The sequence below is a fragment of the Sturnira hondurensis genome, unplaced genomic scaffold (genome assembly GCF_014824575.4).
Source record: "Sturnira hondurensis isolate 20B ecotype Veracruz unplaced genomic scaffold, ASM1482457v3 Scaffold0000780, whole genome shotgun sequence".
NCBI classification, from domain to species: domain Eukaryota; kingdom Metazoa; phylum Chordata; class Mammalia; order Chiroptera; family Phyllostomidae; genus Sturnira; species Sturnira hondurensis.
Window position 1 is genome coordinate 22097585 of NW_028073411.1, and position 14067 is coordinate 22111651.

At 62.8% G+C, this 14067-nt stretch overlaps 1 protein-coding gene across 1 annotated transcript in view; it reads right to left on the reverse strand.

Annotated features, from left to right (window-relative positions):
* Positions 1 to 14067, reverse strand: part of TBC1D22A (TBC1 domain family member 22A) — a 115175-nt gene that overhangs the window by 16265 nt on the left and 84843 nt on the right. Inside the window, exon 11 of the mRNA XM_037049308.1 lies at positions 11652 to 11779. Within this exon, the coding sequence (XP_036905203.1) occupies positions 11652 to 11779 (128 nt within the window). The remainder of the gene's footprint in view (positions 1 to 11651; positions 11780 to 14067) is intronic.

The window sequence follows — 14067 nt, forward strand, 5'->3', positions numbered from 1 at the left end:
TCTTCCCCAATCAGAGCATCTCCACACAGGGCAGGAGGAGACACGTGCAAGACTGTTGGACTAGAGCTGGTTATAATTCCAACCGAACACTTCAGAAACAACGTAACAGCGTCTTTCGGCAGGAGAACGGCTACACTGCAGCACATGGTGAAGACAGATGAAACCCTGCTCTACCCGCCCAGGTGAATGAACACTGAAAAGATGACAAGCGACGCCATTCACAAAACGCTGCGGAGCGAGGGCTGGGGCAGCCCTGCCGTCCACGGGTCCACCCCACGCTGCGGAGACGCCGAGGCAGGTTGGGAAATGGGCGAGGCCTCCTCTGGAGAGGAGAGAAGGGAGCTTCGATGGTGGGGGTGAGACTTAATTTCTAAACGAGGAAGAAGAGGGCTGAGGCAAAATGAAGCAGCGCTTAGACTCGACGAGGCTCAGCTGCCCACTGACCACCTGCGCGTGGCAGATTTTCCGTAACTAAAATGGACTGGGGGCTAACCCAGACCGTCTTCCTCAGAGCCAGCAAGAGGCCAGTCTGCTTGAGTGGCCACTGCTGGCTGCAGCCCCGGCCACCTGCTCGGAATCCGGAACCTGTGGCCTCAGCTGCACCCCACCTGGGGGTTCTGGCCTCCACGACCCTGGACAGCCCCGCTCAGTGCCTCCTCCCGGCCCCAGGCACAGGCTGCGTCAGGCCCGCCCCAGCCCTCCATCCACTTGGCCTTGCTGGTCCTCACGGGTGGGGCTGTGGCCGGGGCTTTCTTCCCGGCAAGGGGCCAGCAGGGTGTCATGGCCCACTGTGCCCGGTCCCCTGCCCCCCTGCCAGCACCGGCTGGCGGCAGGAGGCAAAGTCAGCCGCCCCTGACGGGAGGGGCTTTCTAAAAGCTGCAACTGAGGCTCTGCAGCAGAGCCACTTCTGCTTATGACACGAGAAAACTCAAGTTCAAAATGACTGCAGACAAACTGAATGCAAATTACTTACACACAACAGACTTCGTAACATGTAGGAAAGGAGGCAAAAAGACAGTTTTCCTTCTCCTTTTACTAATAGAGAAAACGTAATAAAAGGAACAATGTTTCACCTTTAATTGCATCATTAAGCTTCTTTACAATTTTTGGCGCAGAAATAAAAACGAACCAGCCTTCTGGCGTCAGATTTTCCGCGTCTATGTGCTTGGGTGGGCGTATTTCTGAGGCCGTTCCAATGGCAAGAACCGTCTCCCATCCTGCGCTCGGGTTCAAGTGCGCCCACCGCAGCTGCACAAGCGAGCCCTCTGCTGTGATTCTCTGAAATACTCATCACCAGGCCGCCCTGCGCCACTGTCCCCAGCCGTGGATGCAGAGCACCTGTGGGCGGGACGAGCAAGGGACAGAGACCTCGTCCGCCTGCGGCCGACCTGGCACACAGAGGAGCTGGCCCCGCCCACACCTGGGGGGGGGGAGCGCTGATCTGCTGTCTCCGCACCAGACTCCACGATCGCCCCCCGGACACCGACCACACCGACCGACGTGTCTGTCCCCATCTGGGGACACTCCCAAGTGGTCGCGCAATAAAGGTCGCAGCTCACCAAACCCGGCCTGAGAGTGGCCAGAGCCCCGGAGCGCTGCTCTGGGGAGGAGGGTGGCCCGCAGCAGCTCCTGACTGGAAGAACCACTTTAACTCCACGTAGAACGAGAAACACAGAGCAGGACAGAAGACACTGGAACACTGAGAAGTCCCTAATAAACGTTTGCCCTGTGGCTGACGCACTCGCCAGGGCCCCTAGAGGCGCAGAACAAGCACGTGTGGGTGGGACCAGAGACCAGAGGACACGCACCGAACAAGACCATGTCCACCACCGGCCGCCTGAAACCAAGCTCCCTCGGGGTCGCATCAGCGCCATGGCGAGACGCTGCCGCACAGGTGGCAGTGCTCGGGGACAAGGGCTGACGTTAAGGAGCCAGCCCACTCGGCTGTGGGGGCTGGCGGGTTCAAAACCAGAGGAAAGGCCACAGTTCAACGCCAACCCTGCCCAGAAAGATCCAGAGTGGTGGCCAACCCCGCACACGGCATCACGGCCCGGCCGGGCGGACAGGACAACGCACCACGGCGGTGTGGCCGCTGCGCCGGCCCTGACCCTTCCTCGGTCCCCAAGGGCGTCTCCCTGGCCATGTCCTGGCCGGCTCACCTACACAATTCATTAACAGGCCCAGCATCCCTGAGGGGTGACAGTCCAACCCCAGGGGCACAGAGGTGAGACACGGCCCAGCTGTCCCGGGGGACTGGGGGTTCTGGACACTGCAGGAAGCCAGCCAGCTCTCTGCCCCCTCCAGTGCCCTCCCCGTCACCGCTTGTTCCCCAAACCATTTTCTAATTTTGTAAACCCTGCTGCCCTCAGTCCTCGGCGCCCCCACGTGCGTTTCACAGTGAGGGTGCGGGTTTCTACAGACGAGACGCTCCCGACGACCGGGGAGGGCGTTTCCACGGTGAGTCTTCCCAGCCGTGAGCATGCCGAGTCTCACCACGCAGCCCTTCCGTTTCTCTCGGCCATGCTCTGCAGCTTTGGGCAGAAAAACCTTAAATCTCTAGTTAAACTGACCCCTAGGTACTGCCACGAACTTCAGGTCATCGTGACCGCCACTGGTCTCTGAACTTCACCTTCTAACTGTTGGTGACGAGCACAGACCCCGCCGATGCTCCCTGCGCATCTAATCTTCGCGCATCCACTGGGGACCCGGCGTCTTTGCCGGTTCGACTCTTGTTGCGGGAGGCGGGCTTCCGGGAGCACGGGCAGCTCCCCTCTGCCCTCGCCATACGCCCTTCCTGCTGCCCCAAACCCTGCCTGGCCAGGCCTTCGAATGCGGCGCTGCCCAGAGCGGGGAGCACGAGGCGCCCTCCCCAGGGAGCGGACGTCAGCTGCAGCGCCCTGCACGGGCCCTCGTGAAGGGTGACGCCTCCTCCTGCTTCGAGGCTACATGTTCTGGCACAGTCGCGTGCTGTCTGCCCTTACCCTGCCCCAGGGCTCCATCATGTCACGAGGGCCAGGCCAGCCCTCACTCCCAGGACAAACCCCACTCAGTCCCATGCTGGCTGTCGTCCTCACGTATCCCGTGACTTAACTCGCAGGCCCATCAGCCTATCATTTTTTCTCACAACATCCCTGACTCACTCCAGTGTTTGCCACCATGCTAACAAAAAGGGCTGAGAAGCGTCCCCCGTGCTCCGAAGGAACCCGTCTGTGGTGGGTGGTGCTCCTTCAGCGTCTGAGATGCACCCCATGAGGCCGGCGGGCCTCCCAGGTGTCTCGCCGGAAGGGTCTCCCTGGGCATCTCAGGCTGTTGCTCCTTGGACGAAGCTGGACCACCCCACCCTGCAGGGGCGTGTCCACCTCCGGGTGCTGCGCAGTGCGCCCTCTTTCTCTCATCGCGTGTCCCACCGTCCCACTCCCACCTCCTTCCTTCCACTGACTTGGAGACCAGTCCCTCTTCTTTTCCTGGCTTCTAATGGTGGGGAACAAGCTGACCGCCTTTCGGCTCTTGCAGGGACACGCGCGCCCCCCAAGCCCAGGCGTCCCTCTCACTAGTCCCCTGGTGCCGGCGCTCTCTGCCCGCCCTTTGCCCTCTCCAACTCGGTTCCGGAGCAGCAGCCGCTTGTGTCCACAGCCCTGGAGGGTCCAGACGTCACCCTGGTGGCTCTCTCGCGTCATTCGGTTGCAGCCAGACAGAAGTGCCCGGCTGGCTCCCAGCCCCGCCCACCCTCAGACTGGCTGCCCCGTGGGCGTGGTCCCTGGGTGAGGGCAGAGGGCAGCTGGGCGTGTCCAGGGTGGGGGCTGATGGGACAGAACAAGGAGCCGCCGGCTGAGACTCTCCGTCTCCCACATCTGCACGCAGCTCCGATCTGGGAGTCGCGCCCACCACTGGGTCAGGAGAATGGATGCCCCAGGATGCTGGGCGAGGGGTCCTGGGGACAGGGACAGCCCCAACACCTCTTCAGGTTAATTGCTCAGTGTGCGGCTCCCCGACAGTAGCATCCTTGTCCACTCGGATGTTGAGCGTGGCCCACGGTGGGAAGGTAACTGGGCAGAGCACCCCCCGCACCTGAGGGCCTGGGCAGCACAGCTCCCTGCCACCCCCTCCTCTCAGTTATCCAAGTATATGGGGGTGACACACGTCACAGGCACCAGGCAAGACCAAGCGGGCGAAGCAGGGCCACCCCACCCTGCTGCTATGCCAGCACACGGCCGCATCCCCTGGCCAGGGTCACCGGTCTGAAGGGACAAGGGGAGGGTGTCACCCAGCAGCGCCGACACTGTGGCGTAACCAGGACAGTCGGGATCTCAGACCAAAATCCGCCTCCTTTAATTCTGTGTTTCTCCAAACCTGCCCCAGAGCGACATCCCCAGGCTGCTCCGCCCCGAGGGCCGCAGGCTCCTCCTCTAGCCGGCCCTTGGCCTGGGTGTGGGAGGCCCTCCCCAACCCCAGCCTCCGAAAGTGCTCGTCACCACCTGGGGGCAGCTCTGGGGCAGACGCCCAGAGGGACGCCAGTGTGGGGAGAGGCCTGGGCAGTAATCAGGGACCTCGCCAGCCCCAGTGTCAGGTGTCCTCAGCTGAAAGGCGTGGCTTCGCTGCATGACGAAGGGGCCAGGGGCACACCCAGACCGGGGGCACCAGCGCCGGGGGCAAGGCCGGGGGCAAGGCCGGGGGTGCACTGTAGCCCCGTGAGCTCTGCAGGGAGGCTCCTGCCGCCTGCAGCTCCCGGGTCACAGCTGCTGCCGCGCTGAGTCTGCGCTTCTGCCGCAACGGGAGCCAGTGTCTCCTCGCTCCCCGAAAACAGGCCCGTTTTTCCTGGAATGACTTTTTATCCATCATTTTTATGGCAAAATTAAAATTTAAGAAGAAATTAAGAGCGATAGAAAATCTACTGTGTATTCCAGCCCCCAAAGAAAGGCCTTACTAAATGCAGAACTTCCAGTTTTACGTTCAAACCTGACCTCAGAACCAAAAGGCCTCTGGTAGCTGGGAGCCCACCGTCCTTCCCGCTGGAGCATGGGAGTGTGGGGCCAGTCGGCAGCGGGGAGCGGGCTCCCCACAGGCCACAGGAGATGCGGCGCCCAGGGGCAGGGCCTCGGGGGTGGAGGGCGCGGCTTCACCATCGCCACCTGAGCAAACTCCAGCAGGCCCCAAGTGCAACCTGCAGGACCCTGGGCAGTGCAGATCGGGGCCCCAGGCCCCTCCGCACCCCGCGCCGTGCAGCCCCCCGCCCTGTCACGCAGGCCCCGCCATGGGAAAGCCACACTGCTATAGGCGGTGTGGCCCTTCCAGCCGAACGAGGGGCCGGGTGCTGCCCTGCGGGAAGACACCCACGCCGTGGGGACAGTTTCTGGCTTCCTTACAGAATCGCACAGCAGCCCCCACCAGGGGGCAGAGCAGCCCAGCGTGGCCCAGGTTTCTGCTGCCACCCCCCCCCCGCCACAGAGCAGTAGCCTCTTCCCCTGCTTGTTCCCAGAAGTTCGGTGGCTCCCCAACACGCCTCTGCCCCAGGCAGGGCGGGGGGGCTCACACCCACACCTGCCTGCATGCACACCGGGCCTCTGGACCCTCGATGTGCGCATCCACTGTAACTGCAAGGGCTTAGACACCACGCCCTCAAGCCCCAGGCCCATGGGGCAGCTCCCAGCAGGAGCCCAGCTACATGTGGGGCTCCCTCAGGGGTGGGAGGCCCAGCCTGGCCCACCCTCCCCCCTCACAGGCCCCCGCCCCGCCCAGAGGGACCCACGGCTCCTCCCTGCAGGACAGAGAGACAATGTCTGCGTCACCCTGAGGCCCTGGGCTCAGAGGCCCCATGAGGGGACAGTGCGTACCCACTGGGGCGCACTGGCGTCCTCCTCTTTCCAGGAACCACAAGCCGGGGCCACCATGGGGCAGGCAGGGCACTTCCTGGCTCACAGGCCCAATCGCGGAGTGATAAGAGGGTGGACGCCCCTGACCTTGAGCTCAGGGTCTCCCTTTCTAACTGGACTGGAACAGCAAAGAAGAGGTGGGTCCAGCCAACCCCGAGCAGGGCAGGCGGACAGGGAGGCTCCAGGGCCCCCACCCGGACGAGCACCGACAGGGAGGGGCCCGGGGCCGCAGAGAGGAGGCCAGGATGTCTCCCACCCAGAGCCTCACTGGGCGGTTCAGTCAAATGGACTCCTCCCGAGACTTCCTCTTGCAACTTTTGTTGTATCAGACTTTGCAATAGGAGTTATTTCTAACAATGTACAATGTAATTAGCCACTTAATATCATTAAGAAAATTTATGAGCCTTTCTGAGTTGAAAAACAGCCCAAAGTGGTATTTATTGGCTCTCCGGGGCTAAAAATAGGGCCCTGCTGCCTCAGTGAGCCACGTTTAAAAAAACGTCCAGTCACAAATAATATGTCTAATTATGTATTAAACTAATTCTCGCCTTCACCTTTTGAATTTCTAAACTCCTCGCCTCATGTATCATGTTAATTGTTTCTCCAGTTCACTCGCGGGAAACTGGGAGGGAGAATTAAGGGAGAATTAATTAATGGCCGGGAGAGGCTGCCGGCATCGTTCCCGACACAGCTGAGCCCGGCCTCCACTGTGTGTCCCCTTCGTCCCTGACAATGGCACCGCTGAGACGGTGGCGCAGGACTGTCAGCTCATTAAAGGCGACACGATCGTGTCCACTCCCACACACACTCGTCACAACCGCCTTCCACTGCAGCCGAAGCCGCAGGGAGCAGCCCGAGCCGCCGGCCCCCGGCCTGCAGGGACACTCCAGGCCTCCGACACCTCGATGCACAGCTGGGACAGGGTCTGAGAGGACGTGGGACAAGCACCACGAAAGGTGGACACTCCGCGATGTGGAGGCCACAGCATGGCGAGGCCACCGGGAAGAGCTCCTTCCCGATGGCGTGACCCGGCCACTGCCGCGCAGCGCCCCAGGTGAGCTGGCCCTCCTGACGCCCAGCTCGGCACAAATCCCCCCCCCCCAGCCCCCGTGGTGCCAGCAGAGGGGACAGAGGGCACTGAGGGACCAGGCCCTCCCCGGGATAGCGGGCCATATGGAGGGCCACCTGACGCGAGACCAGCAGCGTCCTGTGGGAGCGGGCAGCCTGGCACCCACAAAGGGCACCCCGATTTCTGTCCATAAGGCCCCCCACTGTGGCTGGCAGAGGAAACAAAAGCCAGGACCCCAGACCACCCTCCCGCTGTTGCTCCTGACACTCCCCACCAGCCACTCAGGGGGTGTCTGCTCTCCACCCCGCCTCAGCCGCAGGGCCCTCCCACGTGCAGCCTGAGGCACGAGCACCCGCTAATGCCTCTGCCCTCCTCGGCTGCTCCAGGCACCTCTCTTCTGCCTGACACCACACAGCATCCATGGGCCTGCTTCTCCCAGGACCCTGTGTCCACTGGGCACGGTCACCGAGTAGTGTCCAAGGCCCTCCAACTCCGTGCGTCTAAAACAGGGCTCAGTATTTCCCCAGAGTCCATCCACCCACTGCCCCACGCTGGGCAAATGGGCTGACCGGGGCTCTCTGGGCAGGACTCCCCACGTGCTGAGGGGTCAGTGGGCCTCCTGCTAAAGGACCTGGAGATACTGGTGAGGACCAGACCAAACATGAGGCAGTGGCCTCCTGGCCCCAGGCGGTGGGAGGATGAGGCTGGTCCTGCTCAGGCAGGGGCCGCGGGCAGGCACACAGGCCCTCCCTCCCCATCTGGCTGCCTGGAGTCAGAGAGGGGATGGGTGGAGACTGAGACCTCCCCCCTCCCAGCCCTGAACCAGAGGCAATGGCGAGGCCCTCCCAGCGCCCCGGCCCCGCAACCCTTCAGAGGGCAGGCTTTGCCCGGCTCCACGGAGAGCCACAGCGGCCAGGCAGAGACTGGACCGAAGGCATTCCCTGCCCCGGCCCCACCGAGGGCCACACCTGGTGACTGGAGGGGCACCTGCTCTGGGCAGCAGGGTGGCCCTAGGGGGGGCCACACCTGTGCCAGCACAACTCGGGAGAGGAAGTTGGAGCACTTCCAATTCTCATTAACACGAGTGAGAGGTCGGAACCAGACCCGAAATGACCGTGACGTACGGCAGAGCGAACTCACTTCAGGAAATACTGACACACGCTTCACAACGGGCTCTTCATAATGACGAAGATTAAAGTGCACAGCACCTCTTTCAAAAGACATTGTCAGCTGCAGGGAGGAAATTAAAGACACTTTCGGAGTTAACATTTATTCCTTGTGAAATTTAATTAAAAGGAACTTAGTCCTGACACCTCAATGCCCCAGATCCGGAGTCTGATAAAAGACCGGGTTTTGCACAGACCCTCCGAGCTTGCGAGGACAGGGACGGTGTGAAGGGCCCCGCCCCCGGCCCAGCCCAGGAGCCCTGGCGGTTTCTTAAAGACAGCACACCCGTGGCCGGGAGAAGGAAGCTGTTTTCCTGGAGGTAATAACTGTGCTGCCAGCGCCACACCCAAGCACAACGCCATCCGGTGACGGGGTCAGGCCGAACCCTCAGTCCTTCCCGACGGCTTGTCTTGACCCCCTGTCTCCTGAAGCACACAGGGCCCCACGGGCTGAGGTACGTGCACAGAGCTGCACCAGCCTGTCCTGCACGGCAGCCAGGAGAGCGGGCCCAGCGCACGTGAGTGCGCCCCCAGCCTAACCCCGGGTGTCTGGGGCCCCCAGTCTCGCCCAAAGCAGGATCTCTGCCAATGTAGTGAAGGCAGGGTCGCAGTGCACAGGGAGACTCCCACTCCAGCGACTGGTGTCCCCTAAGAGGAGGGAACATGGACGAAGCCACTCGAGGGCGGAGTGCCACCTGACAAGAGGCGGAGGCTGAGTGGCGCGTCTCCACGCCAAGGACACGGAGCACGGCCGGGAGCTGGGAGAGGGGCAGGGACAGGTGTCTCTCTGGCCCTGCTGATGCCAGACCCCTCATCCTATACTGTGGCATCCAGGACTGTGAGGGCAGACACCGTGGCGGCTCTCAGTGCCCGTGTGTGATCAGAGCCCGAGGCAGCACACCACACAAGGAGCGACCTCTGCCTGGGGCCCCGGGGGCGGGCTGGGCTGTGCCACACGTCCCCACACCTTCCAGGAGCCTCCTGTGGTTCTGTCTCCTGAGCAGACGCGCCCCTGGGCCGTGCTGGAGATGCCGTGCGGGGAAGAGGCTCCCCGAACTGCACGTACCAGGGGACAGAATTTGGACTCGGTACGAGAAACCCTACCGGGACCCTCTCCTGCCCGCAACGCAGGCACCATGACGAGTGTGCGTGTCTCCATGGGGAGTCTGAGGACCAGACCTCAGACTCAGACCCAGGCTGCATGCCCAGGGGGCGGGGCTGCACGGTGCCTGCAGCCCCGCCGTCCTCTGAAGAGCACAGGCCCCACGCACCTGCGCACACCGTGCACTGGGCACCACCCCAGCCCGGAGGGCCTCAGGCCCGGAAAGGTTCCCGGCCTCGCCCAAGGCCAGAGACACAGTAGGGCCCAGGGCCAGCGTGTCCTACCCGACACCTCCAACCGACTCACAAAGGAGCAGCAGGGCAGGCACAGGGAAAGGTGCTGAGGGACAAGCAGGAACGTCGGAGCCCGTCTCTGCCAGGCCCAAAGCCTCGCTCTGAGGCCAGTGGGGTAGGGGGGGCTGTGTCCCCGGGGCCCCCAAACTGGAAGCCTGTACCACAAAGCCCTCAGCAGCTGACTGCCGAAAGGTTAGAATGGACTGATTAAATCACATTTGCATATGCACTGCCATTTTTGAATACTCAAGAAATAAAAACTTGCAATGCTTCTCAAACAAGGTAGACTTCATGCATATTCAAATCCTCCTTTGGGTCGGGGTGCTTGCTCTGTTAGCCGACAGCCATGACAGCGGCCCTGTGGAAGGCAGCTCCCAGCCACCCTGCAGGGACCCGCCCTGTGCCGGCCACTCGGACGGCCCGGCACTAAGCAACAGAGCCAGGGCCCTCCGCTCAGCCTCGTGAGAGGCCTGCAGCCTTTCTCACTTCAGACTCTGGAGGGCAAGCCCGGCCTGCAGGCGTGAGGGCCCAGGGCGGAGGGGTCCAGGGGGGTTCCTGCTCTGCCACCTCCTGCACTGAGGCCTGGACCTCAGGGGGAAACAGGCTTCTGCCCCCGGCACCTTGGTCGCTGCCTGCTGCTGCCTGCCACCGCCTGCCTATTAAATCCCATAGGACGGGATTTAATAAAAGCTTTGGGCCAAGAAAAGCAACCCTCCGATACTTGCCTGGCAAAAGGAAACTCTTCCTTAAAAAACAGCCACCAGGGTGGTGGCTCCCTAGCGCCCCTCACTCACATTGGTGGCCCCCACGGGCCTTCCCAGAGGGTAGGTCCCCCTCTCACCATGGCCCACGTGCTATTCAATTGAAGTTTCGGTGAGTCAAAATTAAGTTAACTTAAAAGTTAGCCCTGGTTGGTGTGGCTCACTGGATTGAACGTCGGCCTGCAAACCAAAGGGCCATGGGTTCGATTCCCAGTCAGGGCACACGCCTGGGTTGTGGGCCAGGTCCCCAGTAGAAGGTGCAGGAGAGGCAACCACATACTCACGCTTCCTCTCTCCCACACTTTCACGCTCTAAAAACAAATAAAGTCTTGTCTAAAAAAATCAGTTCCTTGGTCTCATTTCTGAAGTACTGAATGCCTAGAGACTACCCTACTGGGCATTCCATCTTCCAGAACCTTCCACTGCACAGCTGCTCTGGAATCTCTCCCTGACTCCCATGCTCTCCCACAGCCGGGCTTTCCTTCCTTGCTGGGCCCCTCCCGTAAGGCCTCTGGGCTCCACTCGAGGGTCTCCTACCCTTTGATCTGAACAACACTGCTCTGTGTGTGTCCCCGTGTGTCCCTGTGCACCCCACCTCCACCCGTCACTGATGGAAACGTGGGTCATCCCTGTCCCTGCTGCTGTGATTGACGGGGGAGGAACGCCCACTCTGACACACCGGAGAGAGGGGCCGAGGGCCGGGACAGAGACAGGACGCTCCTCACCCCACGCCCGTTCCACCCAAAGCAGTCTCCAGGCCCGGTGGGGCCCACCGAGATGCCAACAGCGCGCCAACGGGATCAGGAAAACAAGCCTCGCAAACTGGGACCACCACAGACCCCAAAAAGCTGCGCGGCCTTGGGCCCGCCGACCTCCCACTGCCCTCCACTACGGCTCAGCCTCCTGCCCCTGTGGAATGTGCTCCCTCCGCCCACTGGGCCGGCTCCGCCCACCCAGTCCTGCAGGGAAGCCAGGCAGCAGCACCCAGGCGATGAGGGCGGCAGACTTGCCTGAGGGGCCTCCTCTGGCCGCCTTCAGACCCACCCGGGACAGGCCCAGCCTCCCCTGCTCCACGTCCCCTCTGGGTCGGCTGGGGCTGGCGGGGAGAGGCTTCTTCAGGACAGGCTTCTTCCGGCAGCTGTCCTCACCTGTGACAGCCCCAGCCCCTGCCCACTGGCCCTGCCCTCCCTTCCCCTGGACTGTCATCTGTGCAGGAGGACTGAAGGGCCACCAGCTACCCCTGCAGCGCAGCCGAGTGACCTCTGGCTCCAAGTGTGGCACCAGCGAGTCCCTTCCCTCTTCACCTCCACACAGACGACCGGGGCGTCAGAGACGGGCTTTCCGAGCCCGCGGTGCCCCCAGGAGCCCAGTGGGGGGCAGCGCAGCTCACCTGGTAGGTGTCCCACAGGCGCACGGTGCAGCGCAGGGGCAGCTCTCTCGTCAGCAGGTTGTTCATCCAGCGGAAGGCGAACTGCAGGTACCGCACCTCGTGCTGCTCCAGGTGCCGGTGCACCTGCTCTGCACAACACAAACACGGGGCCGTCAGGGAGGGCCGCCCAGGCTGGAGAGGCACAGGGCAGAGCCAGTGCCAGGCGGATGCGTGACCCTGGCCTGTGTCTCAGGACCAGCACACTGGGCACAGCCCTCGCCCTGCACGTAGCAAGGCCGGCCGTCTGGGGACGCCCAGGCCACAGGCGGGCCCAGAACCCTGGCGTGACCTGGCCCCGAAGCAGAGGCAACTCCCTGCAGAACTCGGCCCGCACCCCTCAGCGCCGGGAGGGCGGAGCTGCACGGGAGCCGGGGCTGCGTCCAGCCCTCCAGAGCATCGGGTCTCCTCCAGAGACCTGGGGCCCCACCTTGTCCACCTCGTCAGAATCACCAACTCTGGGTGTCCTGAGAGCCTGACCTCTCTGGCTGACGCAGACCCCTGAAGGGGACCAAAGAGGCAGACGAGTGCTCACCAGGCGGGGGTGTGCGCCATGGCCCTGGGGCCCCACGTGACTGCAGGGAGGCACCTCAAGGTCCGTGCTCGTGGGCAGCCCACCCTCACCCACATGCAGGGCCCTCCGAGCACCATCCACGCACACTGGACAGCGGGCCTTGCTCTCGAGAAGGCGGTCGTTCCCCCAGAACACCAGACATCCCCGGAAGAGTCGTGCCACGGGGTGAGGTGTGCCTCCCGGAGAGCATAACGGATTTCTGGCAAGCCACCTCCACTTCGGAGCACATTGGAGAGTGGACAACTTGGCTGCAGGGTTCCCTTCCTCGCAGACGCCGGAGCTGCCGACGCCCGTTTCCTGCTCCGCAGGCCACGGCAAGGCAAGCGGACGCTCCCCCGAGCACAGGAGACCGGGTCAGCGGTGATTCTGAACCCGCAACCTCCATTTCACTGGCAGTAAGGGGCGCCTACAATGAACGCGCAGGCAGGTGTGAGGACTGTCACCTCTCAGGCTCAGAGGTTCTATCCACAAACCCGTCCGTGGCAGGCCAGAGCCTGAGGTGCCCAGGAAGGTGCCAGTCAGGTGGGCATGCAGGAGAGGCCACCGCATTTGCTGGCCAACCCTCGCAGCACGTCTGCAGATTGGAAATTCTGCTGAAATGTCTCGTCTTCTTGATTAAAGGTAAAAGTAAACTATGCAAACACACTACACCCCAGGATTCAGGCTAAAAAGAACAAAAGCCCACGGAACCCGCTGACTTGGCACGAACCCGAGGCTGTGTCTGCAGGACCAGGCACTGTCCGGAGTCGCTCGCCCGCCCACCCGCCCGGCGGGGAGCTAACTGCTCGCACTCGGGCGCCTGACGAAGCACACTTTTCAAAGCCCCTCTGCAGGCTGAGGGCAGACATGGGTGCGGCAACATCTCTGGTGCCTTGAATAGGCTCTAATTCAGGGGGACGTTTCGACTCTCTAATCAGTCAAAAGATACAAAGAACAAAAGCCAGCCTGAGAGCGAACGTGGCCGCTTACAGCCAAGAAGGCCTCCTTCCATCCGGGGACTTGCTTTATGTTAACAGCTTGACCAGACTCCGTGCCGGCCTGGCGCTGTACCATGAGGGCGGGGGGGGGGTGCGGGGGGGAAGGCGCGGAGCTGGGGGGCGGGAAGGCAACGGACAGACCTCGGACAGCTCTGGGATGTTCTACAGGCTCTCCCCTGGGGAACAGGGAGCGTCCAGCACTCTCAGGGGAGCCCCTGGCACAGTGCTGGCCACAGCCCAGGGCCCAGCCCCCACTGGCCCTTCTCCGGCAGCCAGGCCCACAGAGGGGGGGCTTCGAGCCTCCCTCAGCTCAGAAACCAGTCCCCAGCGGGACAGCCCTCAAGTGGCTGCTGCAGGCTGTGGCCAGGCCTGTGTCAGGCCCCCTGCGGACTCCTGGGCCTCCACAGCTCACGAGCAAAGTGGCAAAGGGGGCAGGAGTAAAGACAAACTGAGCAAAAGCGGCCAGGCTCAGGGCCAGCACTGGCCACGGAGGACACCTGTCCTGACAGGGGCCCCGACGGAGCCCACCCCCACCACAGCCTGGAAGGGTGAGGGGCAGGGCGGGCTGACAGCCTCAGCCACGGCCCGGCACCGGGCACGCGTCCCCATGGGGACCCTGATCCTCACTCGCATACCCGGCCACCTTGCCACGAAGACCACTGCCGGTCCTCCAAGGACCCCTGCTCCCCCTGGAGGCGTCCTGGGGGTCAACAGGCAGGTGGAGTCGTTTCAGCGATTTCAGTCTCAGGACTGTGGAGGACACGAGGGGAAGCTCGGCCGGCGCCCCGAGCCCAGAGGCCCAGCGTACCTCTGACAGAGGGTGGGTCAG